This window comes from Mobula birostris, chromosome 24 (assembly GCF_030028105.1).
Source record: "Mobula birostris isolate sMobBir1 chromosome 24, sMobBir1.hap1, whole genome shotgun sequence".
NCBI classification, from domain to species: Eukaryota; Metazoa; Chordata; class Chondrichthyes; order Myliobatiformes; family Myliobatidae; genus Mobula; species Mobula birostris.
Window position 1 is genome coordinate 180,622 of NC_092393.1, and position 15,704 is coordinate 196,325.

At 50.5% G+C, this 15,704-nt stretch overlaps 1 protein-coding gene across 1 annotated transcript in view; it reads right to left on the reverse strand.

Annotated features, from left to right (window-relative positions):
* Positions 1 to 15,704, reverse strand: part of LOC140187429 (medium-chain acyl-CoA ligase ACSF2, mitochondrial-like) — a gene marked incomplete at its 3' end in the record, with an annotated part of 207,632 nt that overhangs the window by 145,602 nt on the left and 46,326 nt on the right. The window contains exon 4 of the mRNA XM_072242749.1: positions 12,746 to 12,908. Coding sequence (XP_072098850.1) covers positions 12,746 to 12,908 — 163 coding nt within the window. The remainder of the gene's footprint in view (positions 1 to 12,745; positions 12,909 to 15,704) is intronic.

Genomic DNA, 15,704 nt, shown 5'->3' on the forward strand with positions numbered 1-15,704 from the left:
GTATTACTGAGACTGAACAGCCAGTGGGTCAAGTGTTACTGAGATTGAACAGCCAGTGGGTGAGGTGCTACTGAGACTCAACAGCCAGTGGGTGAGGAGTTACTGAGACTGAGAACGTCCAGTGGGTGAGGTGTTACTGAGACTGAACAGCCAGTGGGTGAGGAGTTACTGAGACTGAGAACGTCCAGTGGGTGAGGTGTTACTGAGAGTAAGAGCAGCCAGTGGGTGAGGTGTTACTTTGGGTGAGGACGTCCAGTGAGTGAGGTGTTACTGAGGCTGAACAGCCAGTAGGTGAGGGGTTACTGAGACTGGAACGTCCAGCGGGTGAGGTGTTAGTGGGGCTGGGTATATCCAGTGGATGAGGTGTTATTGAGACATCAGCTGGTGGGTTAGGGATTATTGTGATTCAGAACATCCAGTGGGTGAGGTGTTACTGAGATTAAGAGCAGCCAGTGGGTGAGGTGTTACTGGGGCTGGGAACATCCAGTGCATGAGGTATTACTGAAGCTCAGCTAGTGGGTGAGGGGTTACTGAGACTGAACAGCCAGTGGATGAGGTGTTATTGAGACTGAACAGCCAGTGAGCAATGTGTTATTGAGGCCGGACAGCCAGTGGGTGAGGTTTTCCTGAGTCTGAGAACATCAAGTGGGTGAGGGGTTACTGAGATTGAACATCCAGTGAGTGAGGGGTTACTGAGACTGAACAGCCAGTGGCTGAGGTATTATTTAGATTGAATAGCCAGTAAGTGAGGTGTTACAGAGGCTGAACAGCCAGTAGGTGAGGAGTTACTCAAATTGAACAGCCAGTGGGTGAGGAGTTGCTGAGACTTAACAGCCAGTGGGTGAGGTGTTACTGAGGCTGAACAGCCGGTGGGTGAGGTGTTACTGAGGCTGAACAGCCAGTGGGTGAGGTGTTACTGAGGCTGAACAGCCATTGCGTGAGGTGATACTGAGGTTGGACAGCCAGTGAGTGAGATGTTACTGAGATTGAACAGCCAGTGGGTGAGATGTTACTGAGAAGGAACAGGCTGTGAGTGAGGTGTTACTGAGCTTGAACAGCCAGTGAGTGAGGTGTTGCTGAGATTGAACAGCCAGTGGGTGAGGTTTTACTGAGACTGAGAACATCTAGTGGGTGAGATGTTACTAAGACTGAACAGCCAGTGGGTGAGATGTTACTGAGACTCAACAGCCAGTGGGTGAGGTGTTACTGAGACTGAGAACATCCAGTCGGTTGGGTGTTACTGGGGCTGGGAACATCCAGCACTTGAGGTATTACTGAGGCTCAGCAGCCAATGAGTGAGGTGTTAACGAGACTAAGAGGTGTTAACGAACTTAAGTGTTACCTAGACTGAACAACCAGTGAGTGAGATGTTACTGAGATTGTAGAGCTAGTGGGTGAGGTGTTACTGAGACTGAACAGCCAGTGGGTGAGGAGTTACTGAGACTGAGAACGTCCAGTGGGTGAGGTGTTACTGAGACTGAACAGCCAGTGGGTCAGGTGTTACTGAGATTGAACAGCCAGTGGGTGAGGTGTTATTGAGATTCAACAGCCAGTGGGTGAGGCATTACTGAGATTGAACAACCAGTGGGTGAGGTGTTACTGAGAGTAAGAGCAGCCAGTGGGTGAGGTGTTACTTTGGGTGAGGACGTCCAGTGAGTGAGGTGTTACTGAGGCTGAACAGCCAGTAGGTGAGGGGTTACTGAGACTGGAACGTCCAGCGGGTGAGGTGTTAGTGGGGCTGGGTATATCCAGTGGATGAGGTTTTATTGAGACATCAGCTGGTGGGTTAGGGATTATTGTGATTCAGAACATCCAGTGGGTGAGGTGTTACTGAGATTAAGAGCAGCCAGTGGGTGAGGTGTTACTGGGGCTGGGAACATCCTGTGCATGAGGTATTACTGAAGCTCAGCAGCTAGTGGGTGAGGGGTTACTGAGACTGAACAGCCAGTGGATGAGGTGTTATTGAGACTGAACAACCAGTGAGCGATGTGTTATTGAGGCCGGACAGCCAGTGGGTGAGGTTTTCCTGAGTCTGAGAACATCCAGTGGGTGAGGGGTTACTGAGATTGAACATCCAGTGAGTGAGGGGTCACTGAGACTGAGCAGCCAGTGGCTGAGGTATTATTTAGACTGAATAGCCAGTGAGTGAGGTGTTACAGAGGCCAAACAGCCAGTGGGTGAGAGGTTACTGAAATTGAACAGCCATTGCGTGAGGTGATACTGAGATTGGACAGCCAGTGACTGAGATGTTACTGAGATTGAACAGCCAGTGGGTGAGATGTTATTGAGAAGAAACAGGCAGTGAGTGAGGTATTACTGAGACTGAACAGCCAGTGGGTGAGGTGTTACTGAGGCTGAACAGCCAGTGGGTGAGGGGTTACTGAGGCTGAACAGCCTGTGAGTGAGGTGTTACTGAGATTGAACAGCCAGTGAGTGAGTTGTTACTGAGATTAAACAGCCAGTGGGTGAGGTGTTACTGAGGCTGAACAGCCAGTGGGTGAGGGGTTACTGAGGCTGAACAGCCTGTGAGTGAGGGGTTACTGAGACTGAACAGCCAGTGGGTGAGGTGTTATTGAGACTGAATAGCCAGTGAGTGAGGTGTTACTGAGATTGAACAGCCAGTGGATGAGGTGTTACTGAGACTGAACAGCCAGTGGATGAGGTGTTACTGAGACTGAACAGCCAGTGGGTGAGGTGTTACTGGGGCTGGGAACATCCAGTGCATGAGGTATTACTGAAGCTCAGAAGCCAGTGGGTGAGGTGTTTCTGAGACGGAACAGCCAGTGGGTGAGGAATTACTGAGACTGAGAATGTCCAGTGGGTGAGGTGTTACTGAGAGTAAGAGCAGCCAGTGGGTGAGGTGTTACTTTGGGTGAGGACGTCCAGTGGGTGAGGTGTTACTGAGGCTGAACAGCCAGTAGGTGCGGGGTTACTGAGACTGGAACATCCAGCGGGTGAGGTGTTAGTGGGGCTGGGTATATCCAGTGGATGAGGTGTTATTGAGACATCAGCTGGTGGGTTAGGGATTATTGTGATTCAGAACATCCAGTGGGTGAGGTGTTACTGAGATTAAGAGCAGCCAGTGGGTGAGGTGTTACTGGGGCTGGGAACATCCAGTGCATGAGGTATTACTGAAGCTCAGCTAGTGGGTGAGGGGTTACTGAGACTGAACAGCCAGTGGATGAGGTGTTATTGAGACTGAACAGCCAGTGAGCAATGTGTTATTGAGGCCGGACAGCCAGTGGGTGAGGTTTTCCTGAGTCTGAGAACATCCAGTGGGTGAGGGGTTACTGAGATTGAACATCCAGTGAGTGAGCGGTTACTGAGACTGAACAGCCAGTGGCTGAGGTATTATTTAGACTGAATAGCCAGTGAGTGAGGTGTTACAGAGGCCGAACAGCCAGTGGGTGAGAGGTTACTGAAATTGAACCGCCAGTGGGTGAGGAGTTGCTGAGGCTGAACAGCCAGTGAGTGAGGTGTTACTGAGGCTGAACAGCCAGTGAGTCAGGTGTTACTGAGACCGAAGTCCAGTGGGTGAGGTGTTCCTGAGGATGAACAGACATTGCCTGAGGTGATACTGAGATTGGACAGCCAGTGAGTGAGATGTTACTGAGATTGAACAGCCAGTGCGTGAGATGTTACTGAGAAGGAACAGGCAGTGAGTGAGGTATTACTGAGACTGAACAGCCAGTGAGTGAGGTGTTACTGAGATTGAACAGCCAGTGAGTGAGGTGTTACTGAGATTAAACAGCCAGTGGGTGAGGTGTTACTGAGGCTGAACAGCCAGTGGGTGAGGGGTTACTGAGGCTGAACAGCCTGTGAGTGAGGGGTTACTGAGACTGAACAGCCAGTGGGTGAGGTGTTATTGAGACTGAACAGCCAGTGAGTGAGGTGTTATTGAGACCGAACAGCCAGTGGGTGAGGTGTTACTGAGATTGAACAGACAGTGGGTGAGTTGTTACTGAGACTGAACAGCCAGTGGGTGAGGTGTTACTGGGGCTGGGAACATCCAGTGCATGAGATATTACTGAAGCTCAGCAGCCAGTGGGTGAGGGGTTACTGAGACTGAACAGCCAGTGGGTGAGTTGTTACTGAGACTGAACAGCCAGTGGGTGAGGTGTTACTGGGGCTGGGAACATCCAGTGCATGAGGTATTACTGAAGCTCAGAAGCCAGTGGGTGAGGTGTTACTGAGACTGAACAGCCAGTGGGTGAGGAGTTACTGAGACTGAGAATGTCCAGTGGGTGAGGTGTTACTGAGAGTAAGAGCAGCCAGTGGGTGAGGTGTTACTTTGGGTGAGGACGTCCAGTGGGTGAGGTGTTACTGAGGCTGAACAGCCAGTAGGTGCGGGGTTACTGAGACTGGAACATCCAGCGGGTGAGGTGTTAGTGGGGCTGGGTATATCCAGTGGATGAGGTGTTATTGAGACATCAGCTGGTGGGTTAGGGATTATTGTGATTCAGAACATCCAGTGGGTGAGGTGTTACTGAGATTAAGAGCAGCCAGTGGGTGAGGTGTTACTGGGGCTGGGAACATCCAGTGCATGAGGTATTACTGAAGCTCAGCTAGTGGGTGAGGGGTTACTGAGACTGAACAGCCAGTGGATGAGGTGTTATTGAGACTGAACAGCCAGTGAGCAATGTGTTATTGAGGCCGGACAGCCAGTGGGTGAGGTTTTCCTGAGTCTGAGAACATCCAGTGGGTGAGGGGTTACTGAGATTGAACATCCAGTGAGTGAGGGGTTACTGAGACTGAACAGCCAGTGGCTGAGGTATTATTTAGACTGAATAGCCAGTGAGTGAGGTGTTACAGAGGCCGAACAGCCAGTGGGTGAGAGGTTACTGAAATTGAACAGCCAGTGGGTGAGGAGTTGCTGAGGCTGAACAGCCAGTGAGTCAGGTGTTACTGAGACCGAAGTCCAGTGGGTGAGGTGTTACTGAGGATGAACAGACATTGCCTGAGGTGATACTGAGATTGGACAGCCAGTGAGTGAGATGTTACTGAGATTGAACAGCCAGTGCGTGAGATGTTACTGAGAAGGAACAGGCAGTGAGTGAGGTATTACTGAGACTGAACAGCCAGTGAGTGAGGTGTTACTGAGATTGAACAGCCAGTGAGTGAGGTGTTACTGAGATTAAACAGCCAGTGGGTGAGGTGTTACTGAGGCTGAACAGCCAGTGGGTGAGGTGTTACTGAGGCTGAACAGCCAGTGGGTGAGTGGTTACTGAGATTGAACAGCCAGTGGATGAGGTGTTACTGAGACTGAACAGCCAGTGGATGAGGTGTTACTGAGACTGAACAGCCAGTGGGTGAGGTGTTACTGGGGCTGGGAACATCCAGTGCATGAGGTATTACTGAAGCTCAGAAGCCAGTGGGTGAGGTGTTTCTGAGACGGAACAGCCAGTGGGTGAGGAATTACTGAGACTGAGAATGTCCAGTGGGTGAGGTGTTACTGAGAGTAAGAGCAGCCAGTGGGTGAGGTGTTACTTTGGGTGAGGACGTCCAGTGGGTGAGGTGTTACTGAGGCTGAACAGCCAGTAGGTGCGGGGTTACTGAGACTGGAACATCCAGCGGGTGAGGTGTTAGTGGGGCTGGGTATATCCAGTGGATGAGGTGTTATTGAGACATCAGCTGGTGGGTTAGGGATTATTGTGATTCAGAACATCCAGTGGGTGAGGTGTTACTGAGATTAAGAGCAGCCAGTGGGTGAGGTGTTACTGGGGCTGGGAACATCCAGTGCATGAGGTATTACTGAAGCTCAGCTAGTGGGTGAGGGGTTACTGAGACTGAACAGCCAGTGGATGAGGTGTTATTGAGGCCGGACAGCCAGTGGGTGAGGTTTTCCTGAGTCTGAGAACATCCAGTGGGTGAGGGGTTACTGAGATTGAACATCCAGTGAGTGAGCGGTTACTGAGACTGAACAGCCAGTGGCTGAGGTATTATTTAGACTGAATAGCCAGTGAGTGAGGTGTTACAGAGGCCGAACAGCCAGTGGGTGAGAGGTTACTGAAATTGAACCGCCAGTGGGTGAGGAGTTGCTGAGGCTGAACAGCCAGTGAGTGAGGTGTTACTGAGGCTGAACAGCCAGTGAGTCAGGTGTTACTGAGACCGAAGTCCAGTGGGTGAGGTGTTCCTGAGGATGAACAGACATTGCCTGAGGTGATACTGAGATTGGACAGCCAGTGAGTGAGATGTTACTGAGATTGAACAGCCAGTGCGTGAGATGTTACTGAGAAGGAATAGGCAGTGAGTGAGGTATTACTGAGACTGAACAGCCAGTGAGTGAGGTGTTACTGAGATTGAACAGCCAGTGAGTGAGGTGTTACTGAGATTAAACAGCCAGTGGGTGAGGTGTTACTGAGGCTGAACAGCCAGTGGGTGAGGGGTTACTGAGGCTGAACAGCCTGTGAGTGAGGGGTTACTGAGACTGAACAGCCAGTGGGTGAGGTGTTATTGAGACTGAACAGCCAGTGAGTGAGGTGTTATTGAGACCGAACAGCCAGTGGGTGAGGTGTTACTGAGATTGAACAGACAGTGGGTGAGTTGTTACTGAGACTGAACAGCCAGTGGGTGAGGTGTTACTGGGGCTGGGAACATCCAGTGCATGAGGTATTACTGAAGCTCAGAAGCCAGTGGGTGAGGTGTTACTGAGACTGAACAGCCAGTGGGTGAGGAGTTACTGAGACTGAGAATGTCCAGTGGGTGAGGTGTTACTGAGAGTAAGAGCAGCCAGTGGGTGAGGTGTTACTTTGGGTGAGGACGTCCAGTGGGTGAGGTGTTACTGAGGCTGAACAGCCAGTAGGTGCGGGGTTACTGAGACTGGAACATCCAGCGGGTGAGGTGTTAGTGGGGCTGGGTATATCCAGTGGATGAGGTGTTATTGAGACATCAGCTGGTGGGTTAGGGATTATTGTGATTCAGAACATCCAGTGGGTGAGGTGTTACTGAGATTAAGAGCAGCCAGTGGGTGAGGTGTTACTGGGGCTGGGAACATCCAGTGCATGAGGTATTACTGAAGCTCAGCTAGTGGGTGAGGGGTTACTGAGACTGAACAGCCAGTGGATGAGGTGTTATTGAGACTGAACAGCCAGTGAGCAATGTGTTATTGAGGCCGGACAGCCAGTGGGTGAGGTTTTCCTGAGTCTGAGAACATCCAGTGGGTGAGGGGTTACTGAGATTGAACATCCAGTGAGTGAGGGGTTACTGAGACTGAACAGCCAGTGGCTGAGGTATTATTTAGACTGAATAGCCAGTGAGTGAGGTGTTACAGAGGCCGAACAGCCAGTGGGTGAGAGGTTACTGAAATTGAACAGCCAGTGGGTGAGGAGTTGCTGAGGCTGAACAGCCAGTGAGTCAGGTGTTACTGAGACCGAAGTCCAGTGGGTGAGGTGTTACTGAGGATGAACAGACATTGCCTGAGGTGATACTGAGATTGGACAGCCAGTGAGTGAGATGTTACTGAGATTGAACAGCCAGTGCGTGAGATGTTACTGAGAAGGAACAGGCAGTGAGTGAGGTATTACTGAGACTGAACAGCCAGTGAGTGAGGTGTTACTGAGATTGAACAGCCAGTGAGTGAGGTGTTACTGAGATTAAACAGCCAGTGGGTGAGGTGTTACTGAGGCTGAACAGCCAGTGGGTGAGGGGTTACTGAGGCTGAACAGCCTGTGAGTGAGGGGTTACTGAGACTGAACAACCAGTGGGTGAGGTGTTATTGAGACTGAACAGCCAGTGAGTGAGGTGTTATTGAGACCGAACAGCCAGTGGGTGAGGTGTTACTGAGATTGAACAGACAATGGGTGAGTTGTTACTGAGACTGAACAGCCAGTGGGTGAGGTGTTACTGGGGCTGGGAACATCCAGTGCATGAGATATTACTGAAGCTCAGCAGCCAGTGGGTGAGGGGTTACTGAGACTGAACAGCCAGTGGGTGAGTTGTTACTGAGACTGAACAGCCAGTGGGTGAGGTGTTACTGGGGCTGGGAACATCCAGTGCATGAGGTATTACTGAAGCTCAGAAGCCAGTGGGTGAGGTGTTACTGAGACTGAACAGCCAGTGGGTGAGGAGTTACTGAGACTGAGAATGTCCAGTGGGTGAGGTGTTACTGAGAGTAAGAGCAGCCAGTGGGTGAGGTGTTACTTTGGGTGAGGACGTCCAGTGGGTGAGGTGTTACTGAGGCTGAACAGCCAGTAGGTGCGGGGTTACTGAGACTGGAACATCCAGCGGGTGAGGTGTTAGTGGGGCTGGGTATATCCAGTGGATGAGGTGTTATTGAGACATCAGCTGGTGGGTTAGGGATTATTGTGATTCAGAACATCCAGTGGGTGAGGTGTTACTGAGATTAAGAGCAGCCAGTGGGTGAGGTGTTACTGGGGCTGGGAACATCCTGTGCATGAGGTATTACTGAAGCTCAGCAGCTAGTGGGTGAGGGGTTACTGAGACTGAACAGCCAGTGGATGAGGTGTTATTGAGACTGAACAGCCAGTGAGCAATGTGTTATTGAGGCCGGACAGCCAGTGGGTGAGGTTTTCCTGAGTCTGAGAACATCCAGTGGGTGAGGGGTTACTGAGATTGAACATCCAGTGAGTGAGGGGTTACTGAGACTGAACAGCCAGTGGCTGAGGTATTATTTAGACTGAATAGCCAGTGAGTGAGGTGTTACAGAGGCCGAACAGCCAGTGGGTGAGAGGTTACTGAAATTGAACAGCCAGTGGGTGAGTTGTTACTGAGACTGAACAGCCAGTGGGTGAGGTGTTACGGAGGCTGAACAGCCAGTGAGTCAGGTGTTATTGAGACCGAACAGCCAGTGGGTGAGGTGTTACTGGGGCTGGGAACATCCAGTGCATGAGATATTACTGAAGCTCAGCAGCCAGTGGGTGAGGGGTTACTGAGACTGAACAGCCAGTGGGTGAGTTGTTACTGAGACTGAACAGCCAGTGGGTGAGGTGTTACTGGGGCTGGGAACATCCAGTGCATGAGGTATTACTGAAGCTCAGAAGCCAGTGGGTGAGGTGTTACTGAGACTGAACAGCCAGTGGGTGAGGAGTTACTGAGACTGAGAATGTCCAGTGGGTGAGGTGTTACTGAGAGTAAGAGCAGCCAGTGGGTGAGGTGTTACTTTGGGTGAGGACGTCCAGTGGGTGAGGTGTTACTGAGGCTGAACAGCCAGTAGGTGCGGGGTTACTGAGACTGGAACATCCAGCGGGTGAGGTGTTAGTGGGGCTGGGTATATCCAGTGGATGAGGTGTTATTGAGACATCAGCTGGTGGGTTAGGGATTATTGTGATTCAGAACATCCAGTGGGTGAGGTGTTACTGAGATTAAGAGCAGCCAGTGGGTGAGGTGTTACTGGGGCTGGGAACATCCTGTGCATGAGGTATTACTGAAGCTCAGCAGCTAGTGGGTGAGGGGTTACTGAGACTGAACAGCCAGTGGATGAGGTGTTATTGAGACTGAACAGCCAGTGAGCAATGTGTTATTGAGGCCGGACAGCCAGTGGGTGAGGTTTTCCTGAGTCTGAGAACATCCAGTGGGTGAGGGGTTACTGAGATTGAACATCCAGTGAGTGAGGGGTTACTGAGACTGAACAGCCAGTGGCTGAGGTATTATTTAGACTGAATAGCCAGTGAGTGAGGTGTTACAGAGGCCGAACAGCCAGTGGGTGAGAGGTTACTGAAATTGAACAGCCAGTGGGTGAGTTGTTACTGAGACTGAACAGCCAGTGGGTGAGGTGTTACGGAGGCTGAACAGCCAGTGAGTCAGGTGTTATTGAGACCGAACAGCCAGTGGGTGAGGTGTTACTGAGATTGAACAGACAGTTGGTGAGTTGTTACTGAGACTGAACAGCCAGTGGGTGAGGTGTTACTGGGGCTGGGAACATCCAGTGCATGAGGTATTACTGAAGCTCAGCAGCCAGTGGGTGAGGGGTTACTGAGACTGAACAGCCAGTGAGTGAGGGGTTATTGAGACTGAACAGCCAGTGGGTGGGGTGTTATTGAGACTGAACAGCCAGTAAGTGAGGGGTTACTGAGGCTGAACAGCCAGTGGGTGAGGTTTTACTGAGTCTGAGAACATCCAGTGGGTGAGGGGTTACTGAGATTGAACATCCAGTGAGTGAGGGGTTACTGAGACTGAACTGCCAGTGGCTGAGGTATTATTTGGACTGAATAGCCAGTGAGTGAGGTGTTACTGAGGCCGAACAGCCAGTGGGTGAGGTGTTACTGAGGCTGAACAGCCAGTGGGTGAGGTGTTACTGAGGCTGAACAGCCAGGTGGTGAGGTGTTACTGAGACAACCCCTTTTACACATACTGGGGTGAGGAATTGAGCTGAGAAATTGTATGAAAGGGACACAGCTACTTTTAAACATTCTGGAATGTACCACCTTCTGGCAGTTCTGACCCATTTCATTGAGGCCCAGGGAGCTCCCAAATACACATTCTCTTGCAATGAGGATAATGACAGAGTGAAGCGAAGGTGTGCATGGGATGACTGCAAAGCACAGGCTTCCCTCTAAGATCTGTACATCAGCTCTGAGCTAAATCTTGCAACTGCCTTCTCAGAAGCACTACAGTCGTTCAGGAAGGTAGCTGAAGGGCACTTCCTATGCACAATAAATGCAGCCTTGATCCCACGTCGAATAGAAAGAAGGTAAATAACCAGTCTGACACCCCGCTCCCCCAATGGATGGGATGAAGTGAGTATGGATTGGTTTATCATTCTAATGGGGCTCTGTACCTCAGGAGAATTTAAACTGGGCTACTGTACCATGGAGATTGTTTTGCAGTTCCTAGGAACAGATACAGGAGCCACGCAGCCCAGTGGGATCACTGTTTCCTCGCTGTTCAATAAACTTTCACCCCTTACCCTTTGAAGTTGTCAGCCAATCCCTCCATTTACAGCATTCCTGAAGAATTTCTCTATTCCAAGCTATATGCTATTCTAAAAACCTTTCACTTTGCCCTGATGCGATGCGAAGTGAAATTCAATCACTTTGCAAACTGAACACCTTATCTTTTCACAAACATGAGGAATTCTGCAGATGCTGGAGATTCAAGCAACACACATCAAAGTTGCTGGTGAACGCAGCAGGCCAGGCAGCATCTCTAGGAAGAGGTGCAGTCGACGTTTCAGGCCGAGACCCTTCGTCAGGACTAACTGAAGGAAGAGTTAGTAAGGGATTTGAAAGTGGGAGGGGGAGGGGGAGATCCAAAATGATAGGAGAAGACAGGAGGGGGAGGGATGGAGCCAAGAGCTGGACAGGTGATTGGCAAAAGGGATATGAGAGGATCATTGGACAGGAGGCCCAGGGAGAAAGACAAGGGGGGTGGGGACCCAGAGGATGGGCAAGGGGTATAGTGAGAGGGACAGAGGGAGAAAAAGGAGAGAGAGAGAAAGAATGTGTGTATATAAATAAATAACGGATGGGGTACGAGGGGGAGGTGGGGCATTAGCGGAAGTTAGAGAAGTCAATGTTCATGCCATCAGGTTGGAGGCTACCCAGACGGAATATAAGGTGTTGTCCAAATGGACAAAGGAGTCACGTAGGGAGTGATCCCTGCGGAACGCGACTCCCTTGTCCATTCGTCTCCCCCCACCCCATCCCTCCCCACTGATCTCCCTTCCTGGCACTTATCCTTGTAAGCGGAACAAGTGCTACACATGCCCTTACACTTCCTCCCTTACCACCATTCAGGGCCCCAGACAGTCCTTCCAGGTGAGGCGACACTTCACCTGTGAGTCGGCTGGAGTGATATACTATGTCCGGTGCTCCCGATGTGGCCTTCTATGTATTGGCGAGACCCGACGCAGACTGGGAGATCATTTTGCTGAACACCTACACTCTGTCCGCCAGAGAAAGCAGGATCTCCCAGTGGCCGCACATTTTAATTCCACGTCCCATTCCCGTTCTGATACGTCTATCCACGGCCTCCTCTACTGTAAAGATGAAGCCACACTCAGGTTGGAGGAACAACACCTTATATTCCGTCTGGGTAGCCTCCAACCTGATGGCGTGTACATTGACTTCTCTAACTTCTGTTAATGGCCCACCTCCCCCTCGTACCCCATCCGTTATTTATTTATATACACACATTCTTTCTCTCTCTCCTTTTTCTCCCTCTGTCCCTCTGACTATACCCCTTGCCCATCCTCTGGGTTTTTCCCCCCTCCCCCTTTTCCTTCTCCCTGGGCCTCCTGTCCCATGATCCTCTCGTATCCCCTTTTGCCAATCACCTGTCCAGCTCTTGGCTCCATCCCTCCCCCTCCTGTCTTCTCCTATCATTTTGGATCTCCCCCTCCCCCTCCCACTTTCAAATCCCTTACTCACTCTTCCTTCAGTTAGTCCTGACGAAGGGTCTCGGCCTGAAACGTCGACTGTACCTCTTCCTAGAGATGCTGCCTGGCCTGCTGCGTTCACCAACAACTTTGATGGGTCTTTTCATCCTTACTTGGTCTGTCCATGACTGTAGCACCTTTCATTAGCGCAGTTCAAGAAAGCAGCCCCATTTTCTCAGTCTACATGAGAACAATGTACTGGTCTCACCAGTGAAGCCCACAGGCCAGCATGAATGAAGGAAAGCTCATCTCCCACCTCTTCTACGTTCTATTTCTAAAATCGTAAGTTCTTTAGTGACTCTCTTTCCTGTTCAACCACCAGAAACCCAATGACCCTCTGTCCTTCCACCATCCGGCAGTCTTATTAAACATTCTGGCTAAGTATAAAGTATGAAAGTAAAGATGGCTTACCGAAGTAAAGAGGATGTTTACTGGGTCATCAAAGGAAATCTTCTTCTGCACGTTTAACAATTGCTGATGGTGACTGCTGGAAGCTGCCTCAAACACCTCCTGAAAGCTGAATGTTCCAGGGAGCTTGTCTCCAATCATAATGACTGACCTGAGGTCAGGAAGCCTAAACAAGGACAAAGCAAGTTCATCATCTAAAACGCAGTTCTCCAACACTGACTGAATTTACCACGGCATCAACACTAGGCGGCTGGGAATAGACACTGGGCGGCTCCCAAAATCAGGATTGAACTTGGATGTCTGGTGCTGGGAGCTGCACACTGCACCTCTTGTGCTGCCCTTTCAAATAAAGATAAATGTAACGCTCAGCGATATTGGCTTGTATATGTCTAGGGGAAATCCCACCCGGCGCCGGCCTGAACGCTTCCCGCTGGGTTGCTTGCCGCCCGAATCAATCCCAAACATCAATCATCAGCCAGCACACCCAGTACGTTTTACCAAGTGCACTTTATAGATATTACTAAGTCTATGAAATTAATATAAGTTCAATACAGAAAAGGAAGGAATGGGAAAAAAAAAGTCCAAGTTCTTCGTGCACAAGTTGGAGCTCAGAAATTCCTGGCGACCACCCGGACCCCGCTGACTCGCGGCTCGGGACCACCCGGACCCCGCTGACTCGCGGCTCGGGACCACCCGGACCCCGCTGACTCGCGGCTCGGGACCACCCGGACCCCGCTGACTCGCGGCTCGGGACCACCCGGACCCCGTGGACTTGCAGCTCGGGACCACCCGGACCCCGTGGACTCGCGGCTCAGGACCACCCAGACTCCGTGGACTCGCGGCTTGGGACCACCCGGACCCCGCTGACTCGCGGCTCGGGACCACCCGGACCCCGTGGACTCGCGGCTCGGGACCACCCGGACCCCGTGGACTTGCAGCTCGGGACCACCCGGACCCCGTGGACTCGCGGCTCAGGACCACCCGGACTCCGTGGACTCGCGGCTTGGGACCACCCAGAGTGATCGACCGCAGCCTTTTCGCACGTCCGCAGTCCTCTCCGTCTCTCCTCCGACTCCCTGCCAAAAACCCCCGTTCCCAGTCATATGAGACAGCATTATCACCCGAAGAAATGATAACATGAATACCCATTGGCTAATTGCACACTGCTGTCTGTATTAACCCAAGCAAATGTCTAGCTAGAGACCTTCTCAGCATTTAACATAACAAAGAAGCCATTTTAATCCACATATGCAGCAGTTTAAAAGATTAACATAACAAAGAGGCCATTTTAAATTGAACATACAAAGAAGAGACCCCGTACATAAAGGATGCTTTCTTGTACAGAAAGATGAGCAGGTTATACTGGAACTGATCAGCATAAATTGGACAGCAGCTTGAGTGCTGCCATTGTGGGAAAGATGTACTCAGGACAACGCAGGGATACGTGAAGGTATTTTCAGGACTAGGACACTGCAAATGGGAGAAACCTCAGCCTCAGCCTGTTCTCCAGAAACTGAGCCAGTATCACTATTGACTGACCTATGGCAGAACCAGACAATCTTGACACAAAAAGAATGACAGAGTTCAATATTGAGTCTGAAAAACTACGATGTGCCCCAAACAGAAGGCTTAGTGCTGGTCGTCGAGCTTGGGCTGTATTTCTCTAGTGTGGAGGAGACTACATGGTGAATGCCAAATGCACTACACTGGATTGGAAAATACACACGTTAATTGCTGTTTCACTTGGAAAGGCTGGTGGGAAGTGAAGAGATCTTGTATCTCTCATGGTTGTATGGGAAAATGCTCTAAGGTGGTAAGCGGTTCTGAACCTTGGACTGAACTCTACAGCTCTCTCTATCTGTACTAGAGCTCCCATGTGAACTCAGGCCTCATTCCTTTTGTCTGATCCATTCTGCCCACTTTAATGTTAAACTGCTTCCCTTCTGTCTGGCTCCACTATCACAGGATGTTCTCCCTCTGCCCCATACAACTGGTTTGGATACCTGGACCTTATTATCCTTTACAGGAGTACAAGTTCAGTCAGTGCTGTCACCTTTTGTGGCCCTGTTGCTACCCAGCTGAGACACTGAAGGAACCGGGCTCATTAGAATAGGCAGCTTAAGTTCAGCTGTCACCAGCTCCGTGCACATCGCTACGAGGACACTGGACTGAAATTGCAGATTTCAGCACTGACGTTCGACTTGGCAGCTTGGACCTGGCTGAGAACTGAATACCTGTACTAATCAACCAGCTGGAGTGCTTGCTGATATCCTTAACCTCTCCTTTCCACAGTCTGAGGCACTCATCTGCTCCAAGTAAGCCCCAAGAAGAGTGTGGTGACCTGCCTCAATGATTATTGTCCAACAGCACGTACACCCACTGTGAGAGGGTGATGATGGGACATACCAACTCCTTCCGGATCATCTGCTCTAATTTGCCTACTGACACAACAGGTCAACAGCAGATGCCATGATATTGCATCTTCACTCAGCCCTGGAATATCTGGACAGTGAAAATGCATACATTGGGACATTCTTCCTTGACTACAGTACAGCAGTTGACACCATCACCCCCTCAAAACTAATCTATAAGAACTGAGATCTAGGCCTTGATGTCTCCTTGTGCAATTGGATCCTCGATTTCCTCACTTGTAGACCCCAATCAGCTTGCATTGACAATGACATCTCCACCATCACCATGAGCATGGGTGCAGATCAAGGCTGAATGTTGAAGCCTTCTGCTCTAATCATTTACACTTATGACCATGATGCTAAGTAAATACTGCCTTGTGTGTACCAATGCCATATTCGTGTTTGCTGACAACACCACTGTTGTTGGCCAAATCAAAAGTGGAGATGGATCAGCATATAGGAGGGAAACTGAAAATCTGGTTGAATGTCACCACAACAACATCCTCTAATTCGACGTCAGCAAAACTGACGAGCTAAGAGAGGAGAGAAAC